The sequence below is a fragment of the Staurois parvus genome, unplaced genomic scaffold (genome assembly GCF_062004578.1).
Source record: "Staurois parvus isolate SC_StPar_1 unplaced genomic scaffold, SC_StPar_1.0 ptg000424l, whole genome shotgun sequence".
Taxonomy (NCBI): Eukaryota; Metazoa; Chordata; class Amphibia; order Anura; family Ranidae; genus Staurois; species Staurois parvus.
Window position 1 is genome coordinate 789,766 of NW_028318220.1, and position 22,204 is coordinate 811,969.

At 43.8% G+C, this 22,204-nt stretch overlaps 1 protein-coding gene across 1 annotated transcript; it reads right to left on the reverse strand.

Moving 5' to 3' along the window:
• Positions 1-8,092: 8,092 nt before the first annotated feature.
• Positions 8,093-20,500, reverse strand: RPL26L1 (ribosomal protein L26 like 1). Its single transcript, XM_089687391.1, has 4 exons — positions 20,397-20,500; positions 16,404-16,576; positions 15,671-15,811; positions 8,093-8,255 (listed from the first exon to the last, which is right to left on the reverse strand). The coding sequence occupies exons 2-4, from the start codon at positions 16,569-16,571 to the stop codon at positions 8,127-8,129; spliced, it is 438 nt and encodes a 145-aa protein (XP_089543517.1). The 5' UTR covers positions 16,572-16,576; positions 20,397-20,500; the 3' UTR covers positions 8,093-8,126.
• Between the last annotated feature and the right edge of the window lie 1,704 nt (positions 20,501-22,204).

A 22,204-nucleotide genomic window follows, 5' to 3' on the forward strand; every position in this document is an offset into this window, starting at 1 on the left:
TAAATGGACGGCGCTATAGAAGTACCTGAAATAAATAAATAAATGTTTGCAGGGCTTGTGAATGAACTACGAGGCTGCTCATGAGTGACCCCACAGTTCATTTAGAACTACAAGTCCTCAGCTGTAATTAAAGTAATTCACAGGAAACTGTGAAGGAATGACGCGGCTGTGTGGGCAGAGCCCCACACGGCTGCACTATTTTCAAATAGTGACAGCGGACCCCGGGGACAGGACGGGGGAGAGGCTGAAGCTGCTAGAACATGTTACATATTCCACCCTAAGGCTCCGTTCAAATTAGCATTTTGTTAAGCTGCTAAAAGCTGTAATCAGCATTTTTTTCTGCTCCTAGAAACTAGTGTTATCCTATGTGTTAATGCACATGCATTTTAGGCTAGTAGCATTTTTTCAAGCTTCATCAGAGTTTTTGGGAGCATTTTTCCAGTAGGAAAAAAAACCGTTGAATGCTCCTAAAAACTTTTTTTTAACCTTTTTTTTCCTACACATACTGTATAAATGCTAGTAAAACACTAATGCTCCTAAACACTTCTACACGCTACTACAAGCCAGCACAAAAACGCTATTTATCAGCATTTTTCATCCAGCCTTTTTTTATACTTACAGAAAAAGCTAGTGTGTATGGAGCCTTGATGTTGCAAAAGGTGAATATATCCCTTAATGGGGAGAGCAACGTGTGTAACCCTTGTATAGGAGTACAAATCAATTCGCTATTATTATTATTATACAGGATTTATATAGCGCCAACAGTTTGTTCAGTGCTTTACATTATAGCGGGAGACAATACAGTTCGAAACAAGAGGGATTTGAGGGCCCTGCTCCTTGGAGCTTACAATCTAGGAGCAAGAGAATCTTGAAAAAGAACAGACAGGGGGGTAGACACTGGACCTTTGATAGTAGTAGTTTCATTCTATCCCCCAACTGAAGGGAGAGAAAACACAGGCCAGTAACAAGTCACATGGGGAAACCCCCAGGAACTCACCCCAGCGAAAACAAGTCTTCCATGTTGGATGATAAACCTTGAAGGTAGAGATTTACAGGCTTCGAACATGGTTGGGATTTCCAAATTCAGAATGCTCGTCTCTCAGAACCTGGTCTTCAGCAGTCAGGCCTGCAAAGCTAGAGAACGGTAAGGGTGAAAGGTTTATCCTTGAGATAACAGATCTGATGATCTGGTAGGACCCATGGAGCTTTGGCTAATAGACAAATAAAATCAGTGTACTACACCCTGTGAGAGCAATCTGGAGCTATGAGAAGGATCAGAATGCCCTTGATCCTATAAAGTAGAAATGGTAGTAGCTTCAGTGAGGGAAAAGGGTAGATCAGGGTATACTGATCCCAGAGCACTGCCAGTGCATCTGCTGCATCAGCCATTGGGTCCCGCATCCCGCATCCTGGAAACCTGTCCAGTTTCTTGTTGAACCCAAAAGCTAACAAGTTCACATTCCACATTCCCTAATGCCTACATACACTATATTGCCAAAAGTATTGGGATGCCTGCCTTTACACGCACATGAACTTTGATGGCATCTCAGTCTTAGTCCATAGGGTTCAATATTGAGTTGGCCCACCCTTTGCAGCTATAACAGCTTCAACTCTTCTGGGAAGGCTGTCCACAAGGTTTAGGAGTGTGTCTATGGGAATGTTTGACCATTCTTCCAGAAGCGCATTTGTGAGGTCAGGCACTGATGTCAGACGAGAAGGCCAAGCCCAACCCCTGAAAGACAACCCCACACCATAATCCCACCTCCACCAAACTTTACACTTGGCACAACGCAATCAGGCAAGTATCGTTCTAGCAATCGCCAAACCTAGACACGTCCATTGGATTGGCAGAGAAGTGTGATTCATCACTCCTGAGAACACATCGCCACTGCTCTAGAGTCCAGTGGCGTTGTGCTTTACACCACTGCATGCAATGCTTTGCATTGCATCTTGGTGACATAAGGCTTGGATGCAGCTGCTCGGCCATGGAAACCAATTCTATGAAGCTCTCTGTGCACGGTTGTGCTAATCTGAAGGCCACACAAAGTTTGGAGGTCTTTAGCTATGACTCTGCAGACAGTTGGTGACTTCTGCGCACTGTGTTCTTCAGCATGCGCTGGCCCCATTCTGTCATGCCTTCCTGGCTGAGTTGCTGTTGTTCCCAGTTGCTTCCACTTTGTTATAATACCAGGCAACCTATCACGGTACCACACTTGAAATCACTGAGCTCCTGAGAGCGACCCATTCTTTCACTGTTTGTAGAAACAGTCTGCATTCCGAGGTGCTTGATTTTATACACCTGAATCCAATGATTTGGAGGGGTGTTCCAATACTTTTGGCAATATAGTGTATTTCCAAAATCATCTCCTGATAAAGATATAATTTCCCTGGGTCCAGATTTTGCTTAGAAAATCTGCTTGCCAGTTCTCCATCTGGGTAATGAGCTGAAATCGCTGAAATATGAAACGCTGCCCAAGACAGGATAGACTACCTCTGTCGCTACACACCTGGTGTTTCCCCCCCCCCCCCCCATGATTGAAATTAGCCACCTCTGTAGCATCAAGTTCCGGAGTGAAATTGAGCAAATATCACTGCTTCCAAGATGGAGACCATCAGTCCCTGCAATCACATGCCATTGCATATTGAAGATTGACGTTGGGATTAAAGTTATTACTATTTTATTAAAAAATAAAGCTTTACAAACATGTTTTAGCTACCTGCAATGGGATTATACAGAGCAGCCCCAAACCTCCTCTTCTTGGGTCCCCCTGCTGGCGGTTCCTATGTGGGCTTGATCCTGAGCCAGGCTGTATGCTTCTATTGACACACAATGTGGCTCAGGCCTGCCCCCTGCTCTCAGGATTTGATTGACAATGTCTCGGAGGCTGTGAGGGGAGAGAGCAGTGCTGTTGCTCCCGGGCACACTGCTGGATCAAGATAAGACTCAGGCAAGTATTTGAGGATGCTGAACATGGAAAGTTTTTGTTTTACCTTAAAGTGGTTGTAAACCCTTACTTATGCCCAGCCACCTCTTTCCTACATTCATTGTACATAATTTGCACAGCTTGTCTGAGCTTTCAGAAAGCAGGGGCAGGGAGATAGTTATACTCTGCAGATCTAAGTGAAGGGAGCTCTGATTGGAAGGAAGGGACACTCCCCTTTTCACACAGGAACATAGATGAGGCTATCACAGGCTGTATGCTGGAACTCCCTCCCATCACCATTATTCTCTTGGTGTCAGGCAAACCTGTCAGAAGTGACTGGTGCAGATAGATGAATGTGGCAGCAAACAGCAACGACTCTTAGGGCTCGTTCACACTTGGCTGTTTTGCCAACGCTTGCCAAACGCCCCTATAGCGCTTGGCAAGCGTTGGTCCGGCGTTTGCGGAGCATTTTTTAACGCTCGGCAAACGCTCCGCAAATGCCGCATGCGCGGTTTAGCGGAGGTTGCTAGGCGTTTGCCGAGCGTTAATAATGCCCCACAAATGCCTATAATGCAGTTTGAGTGGTGTTACCGCTCCGCAAACGCCCCGCAACCGCGTCACAACCGCACCGCAAACGCCGGCCGGGCGTTTGCGGAGCGGCACCATAGACGAGAATAGGAGGCTTCAACGCCTCCTGACTCTTCCAGAGGTGTCCATTTTGCCGCAACGCGAACGCTCCCGTTAGAACAGCACCATGTGCTGTAATGTGCAGAATTGGCAGAGGCGTTTGACGCTTCCCAAATGCCTCACTGCCGCCTGCACACAGCGCTAGTGTGAACGTAGTCTTAGTGCTCTGGATTGAAACATACTTTACATGAATGTGCTTTGTTCATATTTCATGTCACGTTACAACCACTTTAATGCAGAAAATGCATTAGGTATAAAACCTTTAAAACCACTAGTTGCCGAGCCTGATTTTGTAGTCAAGTCACATTAGCCTGGGACAGGAAGACCTTGATCCACAATGTATCCAGGTGAAGGCCCAAGTACTCATGTAGCAGCAGATCGTCCAAGAACTGGTGCGAGGACCTTTGTAAATGATGGCAAAACCAATGCATGGGCCAAAGAGGAGAGCCATAAACTGATAAGTGTTACCCAAGGCAAAGAAATTACTGATAACCTTGGAGGATAGGAATGTGTAAGGGCTCATGTAGACGGGACGTTTGGAAAACTCTTCTGAACGATGGAAACTGACCGCTGGAAAACGTAGGTTAAAAAACATCATCAGTTTAGCCACGTTTGCATACCGTGTTTATTTTTAGAAGTGTTTTTTTTTTTTTTTTTTTTTTAGATAACGTCAGACCTTTGAAAATGCCCAGAATGCACTGAAAAACAGGAAAAAATTAACTATTTCAGACATTTTGAGAGAAATTGAGAGAGCAGAAGCAGACGGCAGTATTTGTTGAGATGACCTGTCTTTTCTGGTTGTATTCACTATGGGTCCCATCATGAGCATAATGCGGTAAGTTCTACCATTTTTTCCTTCACACAAAACCTGGAACTGACTGTGCTGGTCTACCAGGTCCATTTGATTACATGGAAAAAACACTTTGCATGCATTTCTGATGATTGAAAAAAGGCTCTGGACAGCATCTGGATATGGAAGTTAAAAAAAAAAAATAATCTACTCCTAAATGCAATTTTGGTGCGTTCAAGAAAACGACTGTAAACAACTTATAATAAATAGGTGTAGCGCTATAAAAACACATTGGCATTGTCTGTGAATATATACACACACACACACACACACACACACACACACACACACACACACACACACACACACACACACATATATATATACACACACACCCCAAGAAAGTGACAGTCTGTGCAGGTCTAGGTGCAAATAAGCTGTAGAATCCACAAATAGTGCTCCAAATCATGTGGTAAAATTACGCACTCACCAGAAGCGTAAAGTATATAACGACTGTAAACGACGATGTGTACATGGACACATGGGAAAACATTAGGGAGAGTTCATGAGCTGCTGAAAAAACCCCCCGCAGAAAAGCTCCTGAACGTGAGTGTAGTGTACATGTGCCCTAAATATATTACCTTTATTTTGAGGATAAAGGTATTAAAGGGACTTTAAATTTTATGGGACAAATATCGCCTTTGGTTTGAGTAAAAACCTTGAAACCTTTTGGCTGGGCACATGTGAATGACAACACGATACAGCAATGCCTGAATGGCTAAACAGAGGTCCTTCTAACATTGCTGAGGCATGAGAAGAGGTGAAGTAAAGAAAGTAAAATTGTTAAACTTTTTTTTTTTTACTTTTTTTATAGCATCTCCAGCACTCACCTAAGCAGGGGCCATCAGATACGCCAACCCAACCTCTGATGGAACTGGCAGATCCTCCTGCAGTGGCAGATTTATTCGCAGGCTTAGATCCCTTGCTTTGCCATCGATGCTTGGAACCCAAGTTTGAGAGGGCAAAAAAGATTTGTGGGTCCAGGTAACTCTACAGGGGATGCATCCATTTTTCCTGCAATATAACCCTAGGTTACTTATCAAGCCATGTTCCTTGATGGGTAGTAGACCAAGCACTTTTTCTTAAAGTGTTTGGATCGATACCAATATTATTCTGTCTCATTCCAAACCACAGATTACATAATGCAAACTGATTACTGCAAACATCTGTTACACAAGGTGCCATTTTCTAAAAAAATGTCCACAGGAGTAAAACAGCCACAGACAGGATGTCAAAGTAGCCTTGTATGAGGTTGTGTGAATTGGAAATTGCTTGCACGATTGTATGCTGCAGCATAAATGTTACACGCAAGTTGTGGGCAGGGAAGAAGTTCAGTTTACTGATCCAAAACAAGCATGCGATATGGGCCTGGAAACAGCTTCTTCTATGGGAGCCTAATTAGAGATATTGTGACAGACTGCCTGCAAAATCCAATCAGATATTTTACTCATCTGGCAAGTAAAGAAAAACAGCTCCTAAATTAACACTAGCTGATTACATTTGGAAACATTAGTCCAGGCTATGAATTGTTTGAAGAGTTATCAATTGTTAGTTTTTTTATATTCTTTAGAGCTCAACTCCAGGAAACAAAAAATGACCTCTTGCATGGGGAGCTGTACCCACCCTGCAAAGGTTAATAGCAGATTACTTACCCCATCTGACTCTGATAGAGTGCTCCTATAGCATCTTCGCCCCTATACTCCAGTGGTCTAAGGTCCTAACATTAGGACCATAGCCCTGCACTGGATACAACACCACTGAGGGATAGTCCACCACCAGAGTGTAAGGGAGCACCATGCCAGGGAAGGAGAGTACAAAGGCAAGTGCTTTTAGACAGGCGGTCAGGATGAAGCCAAAAAACAGGTCGCTGAGCCATGGTTTTACCACTCCTGGCCACCCACCCAAACAGGACTGTACATATGCCAGGGCCACAATGCCTTGCTTCATGGCCACTGCATTTTTAACTTGAGGTGAAGTGTTTAACAGGTGGTACCGCCTAGGTAGGAATCTGGAAAAATTAATCAAAATCCCTGCAATTTACATTGGTCATCGATATGGGAATGTTTTTTCTCAACAAAAGTGGAGTAACTCTAATGTTAATTCCTTAGAAAGCTATGTGATAGGGAGAGAATGCATTAGTTTAGGAAATGTAGCATTGTCACCTTTTTAACAGGAAGTGTCTGAATAAAGTTTTTCAAAGTAGCTTTGCTGTGCACAGCCATCCAAAGCAGTGTACATGAGCTGACAGGGAGAACTGTCTTGTTTACATACAGTTCTCCTCCCCGTCGGAGATCCTCGTCATGCTTACATACAGCTCTCCTCCCCGTCGGAGATCCTCATGTTTACATACAGTTCTCCTCCCCGTCGGAGATCCTAGTCATGTTTACATACAGTTCTCCTCCCCGTCAGAGATCCTAGTCATGTTTACATACAGTTCTCCTCCCCGTCGGAGATCCTCGTCATGCTTCCATACAGCTCTCCTCCCTGTCGGAGATCCTCATGTTTACATACAGTTCTCCTCCCCGTAGGAGATCCTAGTCATGTTTACATACAGTTCTCCTCCCCGTCGGAGATCCTAGTCATGTTTACATACAGTTCTCCTCCCCGTCGGAGATCCTCGTCATGCTTACATACAGTTCTCCTCCCCGTCGGAGATCCTCGTCATGCTTACATACAGTTCTCCTCCCCGTCGGAGATCCTCGTCAATCACCGGGCGCCGGCAAGTAATCACCGGCCGGGACCCGGTGATTGACAGTCACAAATGGTGTGCGCGTACCCTACCCAGAAATACAAATCACGCATATATACACACACGTGATTTTGCACACCTGTGCCGCCCTGTAGCAGTATATCTGCTATAGGGCGGTCGGGAAGTGGTTAAAGGTCCTTTTGTTTATGGTTGGTGCATGTGTCCTGCATACATATAATGCCTATGATCCCACCATCCTTAGACACCAGAGACCATAAGCTAAAGACAAAATCTGAAGGCTAATCACATCGATCACAATATAAACATTATTACTGATTACATTTGAAAGCCCTCCCCTTCCTCACAACAGAGGAAGGTAAATTGGTGCAAGCAATTCAAAAAAATGGAAGAGATGCTACAGTTCAAGCTGTGGGGTTGAGGTGAGAGACCACAAATGACAGTGTTTGCTCAATCTGTCTTGCACAACATTCACACACAGTACTGGTTTTACCAGATTATCCCAGCATTTCAGTGCCCACCTCCCCACCAGCAATAACTACATTAACATCTCAGGGAAAACCCCATGCCCAAATGCAGGACCATGACTTGTCTGTGATAGAAAAGACAAGTATAGCTACTACAATGCAGGTAAGCTAAGGGAACATTTGACACTTTAACAGTTATTTATAGTTTAAAGTTCAACTGGTAAAGTAATAGCTTGCTCTGTATTTTTGTTTGTTAAAAATCAAGCCTGTTCAAAATTAGCTGAACTGTAAAGGCTGCTTAACTATGCAAGCCTCAGCTACATATATTCGCATACAGGTTTTGAATCTCCTAGGTGTTTCAAGCTGTCTCCTAGTTCTGGTTGAGAACTGCCAGGCCTGTAAACAGGTATATTTGTAAACAGGCTACAATACTAGTCTGAAGAAAGGAGAGCCACACTTTCTGGAAACAGAACAGTTTTTTATTGATAAAGTTACTCCTGCATCTTCTCAATTGTTTCCTCCTTGTATTTGCCCTTCTCTTTGCCAACTTGGCGAGACTTGGCCTTGCGTTCCAAGATCTTCTTGCGATCCTTGTCAAGCTTTAGCCTGGTGATCACCACCTAAGTCAAAGGAAAGAAGTTACTAAACACACAAACAGCACACCTTTACTTACACAATATTTAAGTGGTAAAAATCTTCAATAAGGTTGTACAAATATTTCTTGGGTGTTTCAAAACAAAAAGGAATACAAAGTAGCTTACCACTTGTCAGCAATGTGCATCTATCAATCCACAGCAAAACAAATCTCTCACTTGATTTCAAACATTAAGAATATATGTATAGCTAAAATTCCCTTTACCCCTATCAAAGTGAGGGAAATTCTTATCAGATAGTTGACTGTTGAAAGAGTTCCATTAGTTGTTCTAGGGACAACAACTTCCCACCCTACAAAAAAAAAAAAAAAAAAACAGACAGCAACCAATCATGTAAAGTCACTGGGTCGCCTGACAGCCACAGGAGCACCAGCTGCAAGGATACACTAGTTGGCAGGGGAGATTTCTCAAACACTGACATGTGAATGGAGGAAATCCGATTTCTTTCAGTCAATGGCGCTAAATGAGAAATCTTAACCGCTTGCCTGCCACCCTATAGCAGAAATACTGCTGCAGGGCTGTGCAATATCACGTATATAAAACAAACATGATTTTGCATTTCGGGGTAGGGGACACGCTTGCTCTACCCATGCCGCCATTGGCAGCTTCCGCTGTCGATCCCTGAGTCCCAGCTGGAGATTCCTCGCCAGCACCCCGTGATCGCTGAGTATCACTGAGGGGGAGAGGTCTGTATGTAAACAATACAAATCTATCCCGTCAGCTCCTACACACTTTTTTATTGCTCTGTAAGCATACACACAGTTAACCCTTTAATTGCCCCAGATGTTAACCCATTCCTGCCCAGTGTCATGAGTACTGGGTCAGTGCTTTTTCTTGGCACAAATCAATGTACTAGTGTCACTGGGGATGTCAGTGACAGTCAGTTCCCCACCAATGTCAGAAAGCCAGTTGCAGTCCCGCTATAAGTCGCTGATTGCTACCATTACTAGTATGTATGTATATGTGTGTGTGTGTGTATATATATATATATATATATATATATATATATATATATATATATATGTACGTGTAGATGAAACTCAAAAAATTAGAATATCATGCCAAAGTTCATTTATTTCAGTAATGCAACTTAAAAGGTGAAACTAATATATGAGATAGACTCATTACATGCAAAGCAAGATAGTTCAAGCCGTGATTTGTCATAATTGTGATGATTATGGCTTACAGCTCATGAAAACCCCAAATCCACAATCTCAGAAAATTAGAATATTGTGAAAAGGTGCAATATTCTAGGCTCAAAGTGTCCCACTCTAATCAGCTAATTAAGCCATAACACCTGCAAAGGGTTCCTGAGCCTTTAAATGGTCTCTCAGTCTGGTTCAGTAGGAATCACAATCATGGGAAAGACTGCTGACCTGACCGTTGTGCAGAAAACCATCATTGACACCCTCCATAAGGAGGGAAAGCCTCAAAAGGCAATTGCAAAAAGTTGGATGTTCCCAAAGTAACGTATCAAATCACATTAATAGAAAGTTATGTGAAAGGGAAAAAAGTGTGGAAGAAAAAGGTGCACAAGCAGCAGGGATGACCGCAGCCTGGAGAGGATTGTCAGGAAAAGGCCATGCAAAAGTGTTGGAGACTTTCACAAGGAGTGGACTGAGGCTGGAGTCAGTGTATCAAGAGCCACCACACACATTCCTCTTGTCAAGCCGCTCCTGAACAACAAACGTCAGAAGCGTCTTACCTGGGCTAAAGAAAAACAGACCTGGTCTGTAGCTCAGTGGTCCAAAGTCCTCTTTTCTGATGAGAGCAACTTTTGCATCTCATTTAGAAACCAAGGACCCAGAGTATGGAGGAAGAATGGAGAGGCACACACTGCAAGATGCTTGAAGTCCAGTGTGAAGTTTCCAGTCTGTGTTGATTTGGGGAGCCATGTCATCTGCTAGTGTTGGTCCACTGTGCTTCATTAAGTCCAGGGTCAACGCAGCCGTCTACCAGGAGATTTTGGAGCACTTCATGCTTCCTTCCGCAGACTAGCTTTATGGGGATGCGGACTTCATTTTCCAGCAGGACTTGGCACCTGCCCACACTGTCAAAAGCACCAAAACCTGGTTCAATAACTGTGGGATTACTGTGCTTGACTGACCAGCAAACTCGCCTGACCTGAACCCCATAGAGAATCTATGGGGCATTGCCAAGAGAAAGATGAGAGACATGAGACAGAACAATGCAGAAGAGCTGAAGGCCGCTATTGAAGCATCCTGGTCTTCCATAACACCTCAGCAGTGCCACAGGCTGATAGCTTCCATGCCACGCCGCACTGAGGCAGTAATTGCTGCAAAAGGGGCCCAAACCAAGTACTGAGTACATATGCATGCTTATACTTTTCAGAGGTCTGATATTGTTCTATGTACAATCCTTGTTTTATTGATTGCATGTAATATTCTAATTTTCTGAGATTGTGGATTTGGGGTTTTCATGAGCTGTAAGCCATAATCATCACAATTATGACAAATCACGGCTTGAACTATCTTGCTTTGCATGTAATGAGTCTATCTCATATATTAGTTTCACCTTTTAAGTTGCATTAAGGAAATAAATGAACTTTTCAACGATATTCTAATTTTTCGAGTTTCACATGTATGTATATATATTTCTTGAAAAAAAAATTCTGGTATATATACACACTGCCATTTGTAGACGCTACAAAACTTTCACGTCAACCAATTAAATTTACACGTATTGGGATTTTTATTTATTTATTTAGCAAAGACATGTAGCAGAATACATTTTGGCCTATATTTATGACGAAATTTGTTCTAATTTTTTTTTTTATCAGACATGTTTAATAAAGTCAAAAATATTGTTTTTGATCTAAAAAATGTTCAGTCTTTTTTGTTTATAGTGCAAAAAAAAAAAAAAAAAAAAAAAAAAAAAAAAAAAATAAAAAAAATAAAAAAAAAAAAAAAGCACTTTTACCCCACATTGTACATTATGAAAGAATATGTAGTGAAGCCAGAGAGCTGCATCAAGTTTCCACCCCAGGTGGTTCTGCTTTTCTTCAACAGTGTATCAAAAGGATGAACATACACGTTGTACTATAATTTAGCATTAACTGTATCAAGATATGATAAAGCTCCCTACACCAGAACATCCACCTATTCTGTCAAATACAAGTATTCATTTGAACTCAGCATAGCTGTGCGCACACAGCATCCATTCACAGTAAACCATGAATGGGAAAACTACAAGTCCGATCAACCACCACGGCAGAGGAACTCCTAAATTGTGCCAGCAACAGGGCTGTGATGTTCGTGCATTTGCAGTTCAGTTTACATCCTCCAGTTCCATAAGGCTACGTTCACACTAACGTTGTGTGCAGGCGGCAGAGAGGCGTTTGGGAAGCGTTTTTACCGCTTCCCAAACGCCTCGGACAATTCTGCACATTGCAGTACATGGTGCTGTTCTAACGGGAGCGTTATCGTCGTGGCAAAACGGTCGAGTCAGGAGGCGTCAAAGCCTCCTATTCTAGTCTATGGTGCAGCTCCGCAAACGCCCGGCCGGCATTTGCGTTGCGGTTGCGACATGTTTGCGGAGTAACACCATTCAAACTTCATTATAGGCGTTTGTGGGGAGTTTTTAATGCTCGGCAAACGCCTGGCTACCGCCGCTAAACCGTGCATGCAGCGTTTGCGGAGCATTTGCCGATTTAAAAAGCATTCTGCAAACACCGGACCAACGCTTGCCAAACGCTATAGGGGCGTTTGGCAAGCGTTGGTAAAACAGTCAAGTGTGAACAAGCCCTAACAGAAGGTCTATACAGACCTGAGGGTAAACAATGCAGAAGCATATGCACTGCTCTGATCATAATTGCAATGCTCTGCAAGTGCAAATATTTAATGAATGCACATTGTAATAACGAGGGAGCATTTATTACATATTTGTAAATATAGAATATGCCTTTAAAACTGAATTCCAGGAATTCAGCCGCCACTTTTAAAAAGTGAAGGCACACTGAGTTAAGCCCATGGAGCTGCAGGATATCTCCTGGACCTCTATTATTTATCTCTGACAAGTTTATTGCTCTGAGGGAATTACACCTGAGACACCTTGGACTGTGAAAGAGGAGAACAGCACACGAAGAAGCTAAGCCCACCCCTCCCCTCCCCTCTGCTGCCCATTCAGAGGGGCCTTCGTATTTTGTGAATGTGTGCACGTTAAATGCTTGTTCAGTCTATGGGTGCATGAATAAGTTGTAATGCCTTATTCCTCCCTACAGAAGGCTCTTTACCCATGCAACAAGTCCAGGGCTGTCGCCTTTCTAAGGCCTTTTGGGCACTAGTTGCTGCTTGCTCACCTCCTCACATAAAGTTAAAAGCCTAGTACAGCATGTTATGACACAGTGGGACCGATCAACGTTGAGCTCGGGCAGAAAAGTGTTGGGAGTGCAGAATACGGTAATACACCACATCCCCACAACCATAAACAAGCATTTAACCTTTGCAGCACAGGAGGGGAGGCAGTGACACTGAAGGGGTTCCTCTCCTCCTGAGCTACTGTCACTTTTGAAATGGATATAGGTGTGTGGGCCTCTGCCTGCACATCCAGGTCATTCATTGACAGATCTTTGAATGAATGAACTACAAGTCCAGTCTGCCAACACAGCAGGTGGACTTGAAATTCTCAATGGAATGGAAGTATGGTAATCACCACATTTGTAGTCCACCGACACTTTTCAGCTTTGTAAATAAAAGCCCATACCTCAGCAGAGGAAGAGTCTGCAGGAGCCTGGCATAGCACCCACAATCCACTGATCTCGAGTGCAATACTTTGGCCCAGGTACAATGTGATCGCTGTCAGCCAATCACAGCATCACTATAGGAATCACAGCTGTTATGAATGAATTCATAACAGCTTTGTTGCCATTGTGATCATATAATCGCATAACAATCACATGATCCCCCACCCTCAAAGCGGTCCAGTCCCGGGAGCCGCATCCACTGTGTCCTGTAGCTGCCACCCGCAGTCAGCAACTGGTTAAGGAGGGATGCCAACTGCTGGTCAGTAAAATTCTTAAAAAAGGTGAGCAGTAGAGCATACTGCATCAATAAGGGCTAAACCGACCTCTTGTAATTCTGAGGTAATGGCAAGTGACTAGGAAGAGGCCCCCTCAAAAAAAAAAAAAAAAAAGTCAAAAATGGCAACAGGCTGGTGGTGAGCCCTGTTCTAAGATTATGGGAAGAACAGAGAGAAGACTCTGCATGAGAAAGCACTGGAGCATGCTTGGAGCCTCTGAAGTCAGTATCTTCGATGAGTGTAGAAACAGTCTTCAACAGCAGTTGAAGCCCTTGATGACAGTGTAGGGGACACAGCCTCACCCAAAGGAGCCAAGGGAGACGCCGATTATGAAAACCCTTATAGGTCTTCACCCACAGGGTCGCTGGATTCCAGACTATGGTCCCTTTAGAGGGCGCAAAGTAGACAGTCCCAGAACAGTCAGGCAACTAAGGGCTGAGGTCACCTGTAGCAGTGTTACTGCTCCCTCTCTGTTTGTATACAGACAAGTTGTAACTGTGTGGCAGTGATGCCACTAGGCCCAAAAGGTACTTAAAATCCACGTAGCTGGTGGATAATGAGGGTCAAACAACCAGAGGTGACTGAATGTAGATAGTAGGAAAAGACTGGAGATCGGCATTCCATGTTGTGCTTTTGCAAAACTGGAGCAGCAGAATAATGACGCTTTTTTCCTGTAAATGTGCAGAAAGCAACCAGCTAAAGAGCATGCACTGGCAGCTATAGAGTATTTACCCTTTAACCAACTAAGGGCAATGTCATCGTGCTAGAAGACATCAAAATGTATACAAAACAAAATGACTGTGCTGTATGGATTTGCAGCTTTGCCACTGAACAAATTAATCTTTGCAGAGTTTGAAGCTAGTTACAGAATCATCAGCATCAGTGGCTAATCATGTTATCCAATGTAGCTTCCAATGATCAAGTCAGACCACTGATTTGTATCTGCATATAGAGCCTATTCAGCAATTGCCACTTATCTACAGTCATCTAAAATGTAGTTGCTGGTACTTTTTATCCTGATCCTCAGTTCCTATACTATCAGAATTGATTTTCCCATCCCTCAGATCACTTTTCAAAGGCATATGACAGGCGATGAAGAGGCAATAAGTTGCCTCCTCACCACTGGTTTTAAAAATGAACTACCTTGCATCTGGGCACCACAAAGCAAAAATATTTAAATTAAATTTCTAATATTGAAAGCAAAACCACCCACCCACGTCCCCACATTTTATTTTGCTGAGAAATCCCTTTGAAAAACACCCCCTAGCATTTCTGGCCAAAGCCATTTTGAGTAAGAGCAGATGATTCATTTAGCATTTACTTCCAGGAATCCATCTGCCCTTAACTAAGGCATGAAGGCAGGAGGGTGTGCTTATCTGAAAAAACCCTCCTCCGCTTCAGAAGATTCCTGGAATGTGTGACATTTGCCTAGACATGGAAACCAGGAAGGAACTGCAAAAAAGTTTAAACACAAGTAATTATCAGCCCCATTCACCTGGGAGTATACTTCCAATTGCAGCCACAACATGTGTACAACCCCAGCTGCTGCCTCTACAGCTAAAGGGGCAGCAGGTGAGGGTGATAAAAATGCAGCTTCAGCGTGTGGTTTTATCACCCTCAAACCTCACATGTGAGCAAGCCCTTGGTTCACATCTGTGCTGCTGCATATAGGGCAGGACATTCATTTTAAATTGGCTGCCCTGCAGAAACACTGGAAAGAACTCCTGTACCCTTTTAAAAATTGCACTGAAAACGCACCATGTTTGCCAATGCATGGAGGTATAATTTAGAATGAATGACACCTCTGCATTTCTGCTAAAGAGCAGTGCGTTTGTCTGCTTGTCAGGAACTAGCATGATTTTGTACGCAGTCCGCAACACACAGCAAGGTGAACCAAGCCTTAGACTGGGGTGCCTCAAGACTGAAAATACTTTTCAAGGGTGCCCTCACTGGAAAAAGGTTGAGAAACACAGAGTTAGACTACATGATCACTATCCACTTCAGTCCTTGCCCAACACACCACAGTCATATATGTACCTAAATATCCCAGGTCTATCTGAGACTAAGACACACTACCAAAGTTTCTAGAAGCGGAAATAAAATCCAGGACTATAGCAGAACCTAGGACCTCAGTGACAAATCACCATTGTTGCTCAACGTACCATCATATCAAACCCGCAAATTATTTATCACTCCTAATTCCCACAACAAAAGCTTGATTTTCTGAAATCAGACAGACCATAAAATCTATATCTATAGCAACATAAGGTGGCATGTACTTCAATCACTTAAAATAAAGGCTTCATCAGAAGTCAAAATACGTTTTCAAGAAGCACTGAACATACCTTGCTGGGGTGGATACCAACATGGACAGTGGTGCCATTAGCTTTTTCACGCTGTACACGTTCAATGTAGATGACGTATTTCTTTCTGTACACCTGGACAACTTTGCCAATTTGCTGGCCTTTGTAGTGCCCACGTACGACCTGCAAATCCAAGGAAGCGTCATTAAAAAAACCAGGGTATTTAAATATGGAAATGACAGATGAGAGAAAGCAGCTGTTTCATCTGTTAATGAGGTGTAGCAGTCACAAAATACAGACACCGCTCCAGTTCAGATGAGTCTATATACCTCCCTATTACAATCCCTTCATACACAGGTATGAAGAAAGTCTCATAAGGAAGGCAAGAGCTTAAAGCGCAATTTGTCAGTTTTTAATTTACAAATGTCACAATTATCTAATGCTTTAAATAAAAATAAATGCAATTTGTTTAAATTTCAACAAGGTCTGGAAAGTTGCAATCATTCAACCATATTTCAGAAAAACAACCAACCCCTAGTCACTCTCACATATATATTAATTATCCATTAGCATTTTACGCTTCTAAAGAAAAAAAAAAAAAAAAGAAAATCAAAACAACGGAAATATTTCTTACTGGGTAATACTTTTAATACCTTTTCTCATCAAATGCCTGTACAGTTTGATTTTTCCCAATTTGTGTACAAACAGACAAGCCCTGTCACAACAGCAAACAACCCCACCAAGACATTCTGTAGATCCGATAATAGTAGCGTACCTGTACTTCATCATCCTTGCGGATGGGCATGGAGCGGACATTGTACTTTTGCCTCAACTCCTTGGAGAGGGGAGAGGACATAATCTTTCTACGAACATGTGAGGGGGCATTGAAGTGCCTCTTGCGGTTCTTGCTTCGGTCAGAAGTAACAAATGGACTGAACTTCATGTTGCCTAAAAGGAGAAACAGACAAGAACTATTGGTATGATCACAATGCAATAAACACAGCAAGCTGTAACATGCACAAATACACCTTGAAAATAAATGATAAAACAAGTAACAAACTTCGTAAAAAGAAAAGAAAAAAAACCTTAACATTAATAAAGGACATATATGACCACCAAAAAAAAAAAAAAATACAGATTTGCCAAATTAGAGGAACAGTCTGAACTAGTGGTTGTACACCATGCAACTATCGCAAAACCATGCAGATTGCATCTTTCGAATACCCTATAACAATCTGAGTGTTTACAGAGGAAAAGGCTAACAAAACCCGGGCACACATGACAAGCCATCAGAAACTAATTAAGAAACAATGTCAGCTCCCTAAACAAACCCATCAGCCAGTCACATGTAACAGATCAGCTGTCATGTCTCCTACTGCCCCTTCAACTGAGTTCTGAAACCTCCATAACAGTTTAGCATTCAACGTTTTTAGAACCGTCAGATACCCATGTCCTCGGCTAGGCATTGTGGCTCTACCTTATGACCACTACATCAACAAATAAACCTTGAAGTGACGTAGGGGGCAGGAGATGGAAGCACAGCACGTGGCAGCATATGTCAGCATTAGATGCTCGTAGAGTGTGGAATGTGAACAGTCTGATGGAAGTAAGATAGGTGAGTCAGGCTAGCAGGGAGGCTAGCATCTCTCTTCTACTACAGAACATTGCCATTTAGATTTGTTTAGGCCTCTTTAGGACAAGCTGCCGCTGGTGAGAATCTACAATTCTTTCCAGAGTAGAAACTACCTCCACACACCCTGTGTGGGAACAGCCACAGAAATCACTATACCCTGTACAGATCAATGGTTAGTCCTGCTGCAGAATGCAGGAGACCGCTCATCTAAACTAGTGGTCTCCAAACTGCAGCCCTTTGCTTGCCTCCTTTATCCAGGTCCTTGAGGCATTATTCCAGCCACTGACACAAACAATGGCGCACTAGTTCTTCCAACGACAGCAATGATGGGGTATAGATCCTTTCACTGACAACAAAAATGGGGCACTATTCCTTCCACTGACACCAGCTATACCCCCCCTCCACACCAAAGATTGGAAGATTGGGTATTGTTTTCTCCCATTTGGCACAATCCAGCCTCCCTAAAGTCTGAAAGACAGTAAACTGGTCCCTTCTTTAGAAAGTTTGGAGACCCCTGATCTAAGCGGTTAAAAGGGATTAGAAATCTGACTGCCCCAGTCACAGGAATGGAATTTCTGGAGGTATACAAACTGAAGTGAAGTGTCATGTTTGTATGTAGCTATAACAGAATGCTGCTGTATCCAGATGCAGAAAGTTGATTCACATCTAAATGCAGCAGACTATTAATTCTCATTTGTTCATCTGCATGAGGCTTTAGACCCCATTCACATGAACAGTCCGACTGTCAGTTTTTCAGGTAGACCTGATTGGAAGATCCCTTCACCCCTATGGACTGGCAGATGTAAATGGACTTGTGTTGGCTTACACCTGCCTACTTTGAATCTAATACAAAAAAACAAAAACAAAACCTGAAGGAGATCTGTCCTCCTTTGTCTAGGTATATTGATGACAGTCAGGTGTAAATGGACAGTGGAGTTCATTTACTCCCAACCTATAAGAGCAGGGTGGTCTGTGTCCATGTCTACTCTGCAGGAACTGAGTGGACACAGATGTGTCATCTGCCTGCTCAGCTCTGTGCACAGATCCCCTGCTGACCTCAATGGAGTCTGCTCTATAGAAAAGGGGCCTTAGGGAGCAGAGAGGGTCTTGAATGTAAAATCTGCTCTCTGCGGAAGTGAAAACTTTTTAAAAGTAGAATTATAGGCAAAACTTTTTCTTTTCATTTTGGATACGGCATAGGAAGGTTATAACCTGTCTATTTTTTGCCATCTGTGTCCCATTGGGGAGATATGCCTTCACTTCCTGTTCCATAGCCAAAACAGGAAGTGAGAAAAACCCTCCAAATTATAGCGGTACTAAAGGTTTAGGGTTTTTATTTTTTTTTTTACAAACATGTCATGTTTCCACAGAGCAGCCCAGATCATCTTCTTCTAGGGTCCCCCACCAATGCTCTTGGCTCCTCATTCCTGTCAGATGCCCCCATAACAAGCAGCTTGCTATGGGGCATCCGAGCAGGCGCCCTCCCGAGCCACTGCTTTGTGTGTCCATTCACAAGCAGAGAGCTGTGGCTTGACTCCACCTCCCCCCGCATTGGCTCACAGGCTATCAGACAATGAGGAGGAAGAGACCCAGGACAGCCAAGGTTCTCATGCACATTTCTGGATTTTGATGGTGCTCAGGTATTAGGGAGCCTTTACAACCACTTTCAGGGAATTCCTTGGGGTTCCCCAGGTCTCCCCATTGGAAGATTTCCCCTCCATTACTTATCTGGGGACAACACAAAATTTGGGATTTACTTTCAATCATAATGGTAAGCAGGAGAATCTCCCTAATGGGGCTACACACAGCAATAAAAACCCGACAGGAGTTCTAATCCCTCTCCACTCCATCCAAACTAAAAAACAAAAACGTTTTGCCTTTAGCTATACTTTAACCCCTTAGCGCCTCCCAGCCCTTTAAGGGTTTCAGAAGCCAGGAGGAGGGCGGTGTTTTAAGGTCATGTGACTGACGTGACTCGCTGTCACATGATCAGAAAAGGTCCCGATCGCAAGGGGAGATGGGGACCCTTCCGCAAGTCACGGACATATGTGCTGGGAGCACGTGCTCTCAGCACATATGTATTTTCTAATGGCACGCAAATATGCGGCCACTTGGCGTCAAGGCCCAGACACCGAGAGGCCCCATATTTGCGAGCGCTCAGCGTCTAAAGGTTAATCACACACGTCTGCAAAACAGCCGGTAAGTAGCCATACAGCAATTTAATGGGCCCACTTTGGGTAGCCTAGTACAGTAATCAAAGCAGACGTGATCATATCAGCTCCAAACTGTTTGCAATTGAGACTGCTTGAAACTAAGTCACCGGTCGCACAGCCGCAATTTAAAATTGCGCAATTTGTGTGCAATTTCTGGAGACTTTGCGACTTGTGAAGATTTTGCAGTTCAATTTTTACTATATTCTGTGTATGTGAAATTGCAACAAAACTGCAGAAAAAGTAATGCAAGAACGACTTTAGAAACCATGCTGCAGCAAATCGCACATTAACACACTGACATTCATTAGATGCAATTTCAATCCGCAAGTCGCACCTGAAATCGCACCGGTATGCCCAGACACTACATATCGGACCAACCAGTGGAAGTATACATGAACAGATCTGGATGTATTCCTAGAATGTCCACACAGCTTCAGATTTCATGTGAGATCCACAAGAAGAGATTTGTCAGGTTTCCCAGAAACCATTCATGTCTTAGATGCTCGGAAGCCGCTGAATGATCACTGCATGCTCCTGAACTTCTATATTCTACGATCGGCTACATTGCAGTGATGTGATCATGTATCAAAACTGTATGAGGACACAGCACATGAATACATTTGCCTCACAATGAAGCCTTCACACGGGGGTGTCCAGGAGCCCCACCGTGTCACTGCCAGCACACCGTCCAGCACACAAGGTGCCTCCTACAGCCCCCACCTCCCGGCGAAGCCTACAGAGCAGGAAAGAGAGCTCTCCAGTCACTCTACAGGCATCGTTTACACATCGCTGTGCCAATATCTCCCCCGTCAAGATTTCCGGGGGGCCCTCTATCCATTAACAAAGAAATAACACATGAAGAGAGCCGTGCGGGAGAGGATGACAACGGATTATAATCCATCCTGGCCCCAGAGCTCCTTACCAAGCCGCACAGTCCACTATGGCCGCCGGAAAAGAGAACTAGCAGCGACTTCCGCTCTCATTAGTGGCCGCAACACTTCCCGCGAGATTACGGAGCGGTCTGGGAACCGAGACTGGGCGCGTGAGTAGGTGGTAGAGACATCCAGCGGCGCCAGGTGGTATTACATACTGAAGAGCTAAATGATAGAATGTTTAAATTGGACCTTCACTCCTAATCAACATTGACCACTTTGAATGCTTAACCACTTGCCTACCGGGCACTTCTACCCCTTCCTGCCCAGGCCAATTTTTAGCTTTCATCGCTGTCGCACTTTGAATGACAATTGTGCGGTCATGCAACACTGTACCCATATGACATTTTTATCATTTTTTTTTCTCACAAATAGAGCTTTCTTTTGGTGGTTTTGGTGGTAAGCAAACATTTTGAAAAAAAAAGTTTTTCTTTGTTTCTATTATAAAATTTTGCAAGCAGGTAATTTTTCTCCTTCACTGATGTGCGTTTATGAGGCTGCACTGATGGGCACTGATGAGGTGGCACAGATAGGCAGCACTGATAGGAGGCACTGATGAGGTGACACGGATAGGCGGCACTAATAGGCAGCACTGATGGATACAGGTGGGTGTCACTGATGGGCAGGGGCAGATTGACAACTCATGGGGCCCCCGGGCAATAGGGGATCATGGGGCCCGTGTCCTTGCCAAAACTCAAAAAAGCCTATGAAAAAGGTACCAGGGGCATCTCATGGGGCCCCCTAATGACCCTGGGCCCTCGGGCAGTGCCCAAGTTTCCAAATGGTCAGTCCGCCCCTGCTGATGGGCACAGGTGGGCAGCACTGCTGGGAACTGATCATCAGTGCCGATCACTTCTCTGAAAATTGCCAATTATTAGCAGGACTTTCCTCACACTGTAACAGCATAAGGAGAGTGCAGCTGATAACCAGCAACTGTATTTACCCGGTGATCTGCTGTGTCATTGGACACAGCTGATTACATGGTAAAAGACCATTGTGATTGTCCATTTATTGTATCACATGATCAGCTGTGTCCGTAGGACACAGCAATCACCGGCGGCGCCAGGTGCACGCCGCTAGGGGTGCGCAGGGGGCGTGTTCTGGAATGACGTCCATGGACGTCGCCCTAGAACTAGAAAACCGTGCTGTATCCATCTTTCAGCTATAGCGCGGTAGGGAAGAGGTTAAAGGATAAGTTCACTGTTTAGTAAATTAAAATTAATGCACATTGCAGGTAAAATAATGTGCATTTATTATTTTTGTCCAAAGCAGCCTGTAAAGCATTGCACCAGTGATCAGCAGATGGCTGGTGCCATGCAGGTCTCCTGCAGATCTTATAGTATATCTGCTTGCCCTTACAGTCAGATATACTGACAGGAAGAATCAATGAACTTCCACAGCACCACGGTAGTTCATTGAGGACTACAAGCTGACAGCTGCTAAGGCTGCCAGGACTTGTAGTCTCTCATTCACAGATGACTGTGGGCAGAGCCCCACATGGCCACTTTTTTTTTTAAAATTTGACAGCTGGAGAGGGGGGGAGAAGATCCTCCTATTAGCTGTCAAAGCAGGGGGCGGGCAGCAGAGGCTGGTCTGATTGTAAAAAGTTACGTTACAAAAAGTGAACTGATTCTTTAAGGCCTTGTTCACACCATACATACAGAAAAACTGAGCAAACCTGACACACAGATGTCCCTTGCCGAGACATCAGTTTTCATGTGCGCTTCAATGAATTTTATACACTTTGCAGATTCCTGCGCAGACAAATTCTGCACATAATACTAGAGTTGTGGTGTGC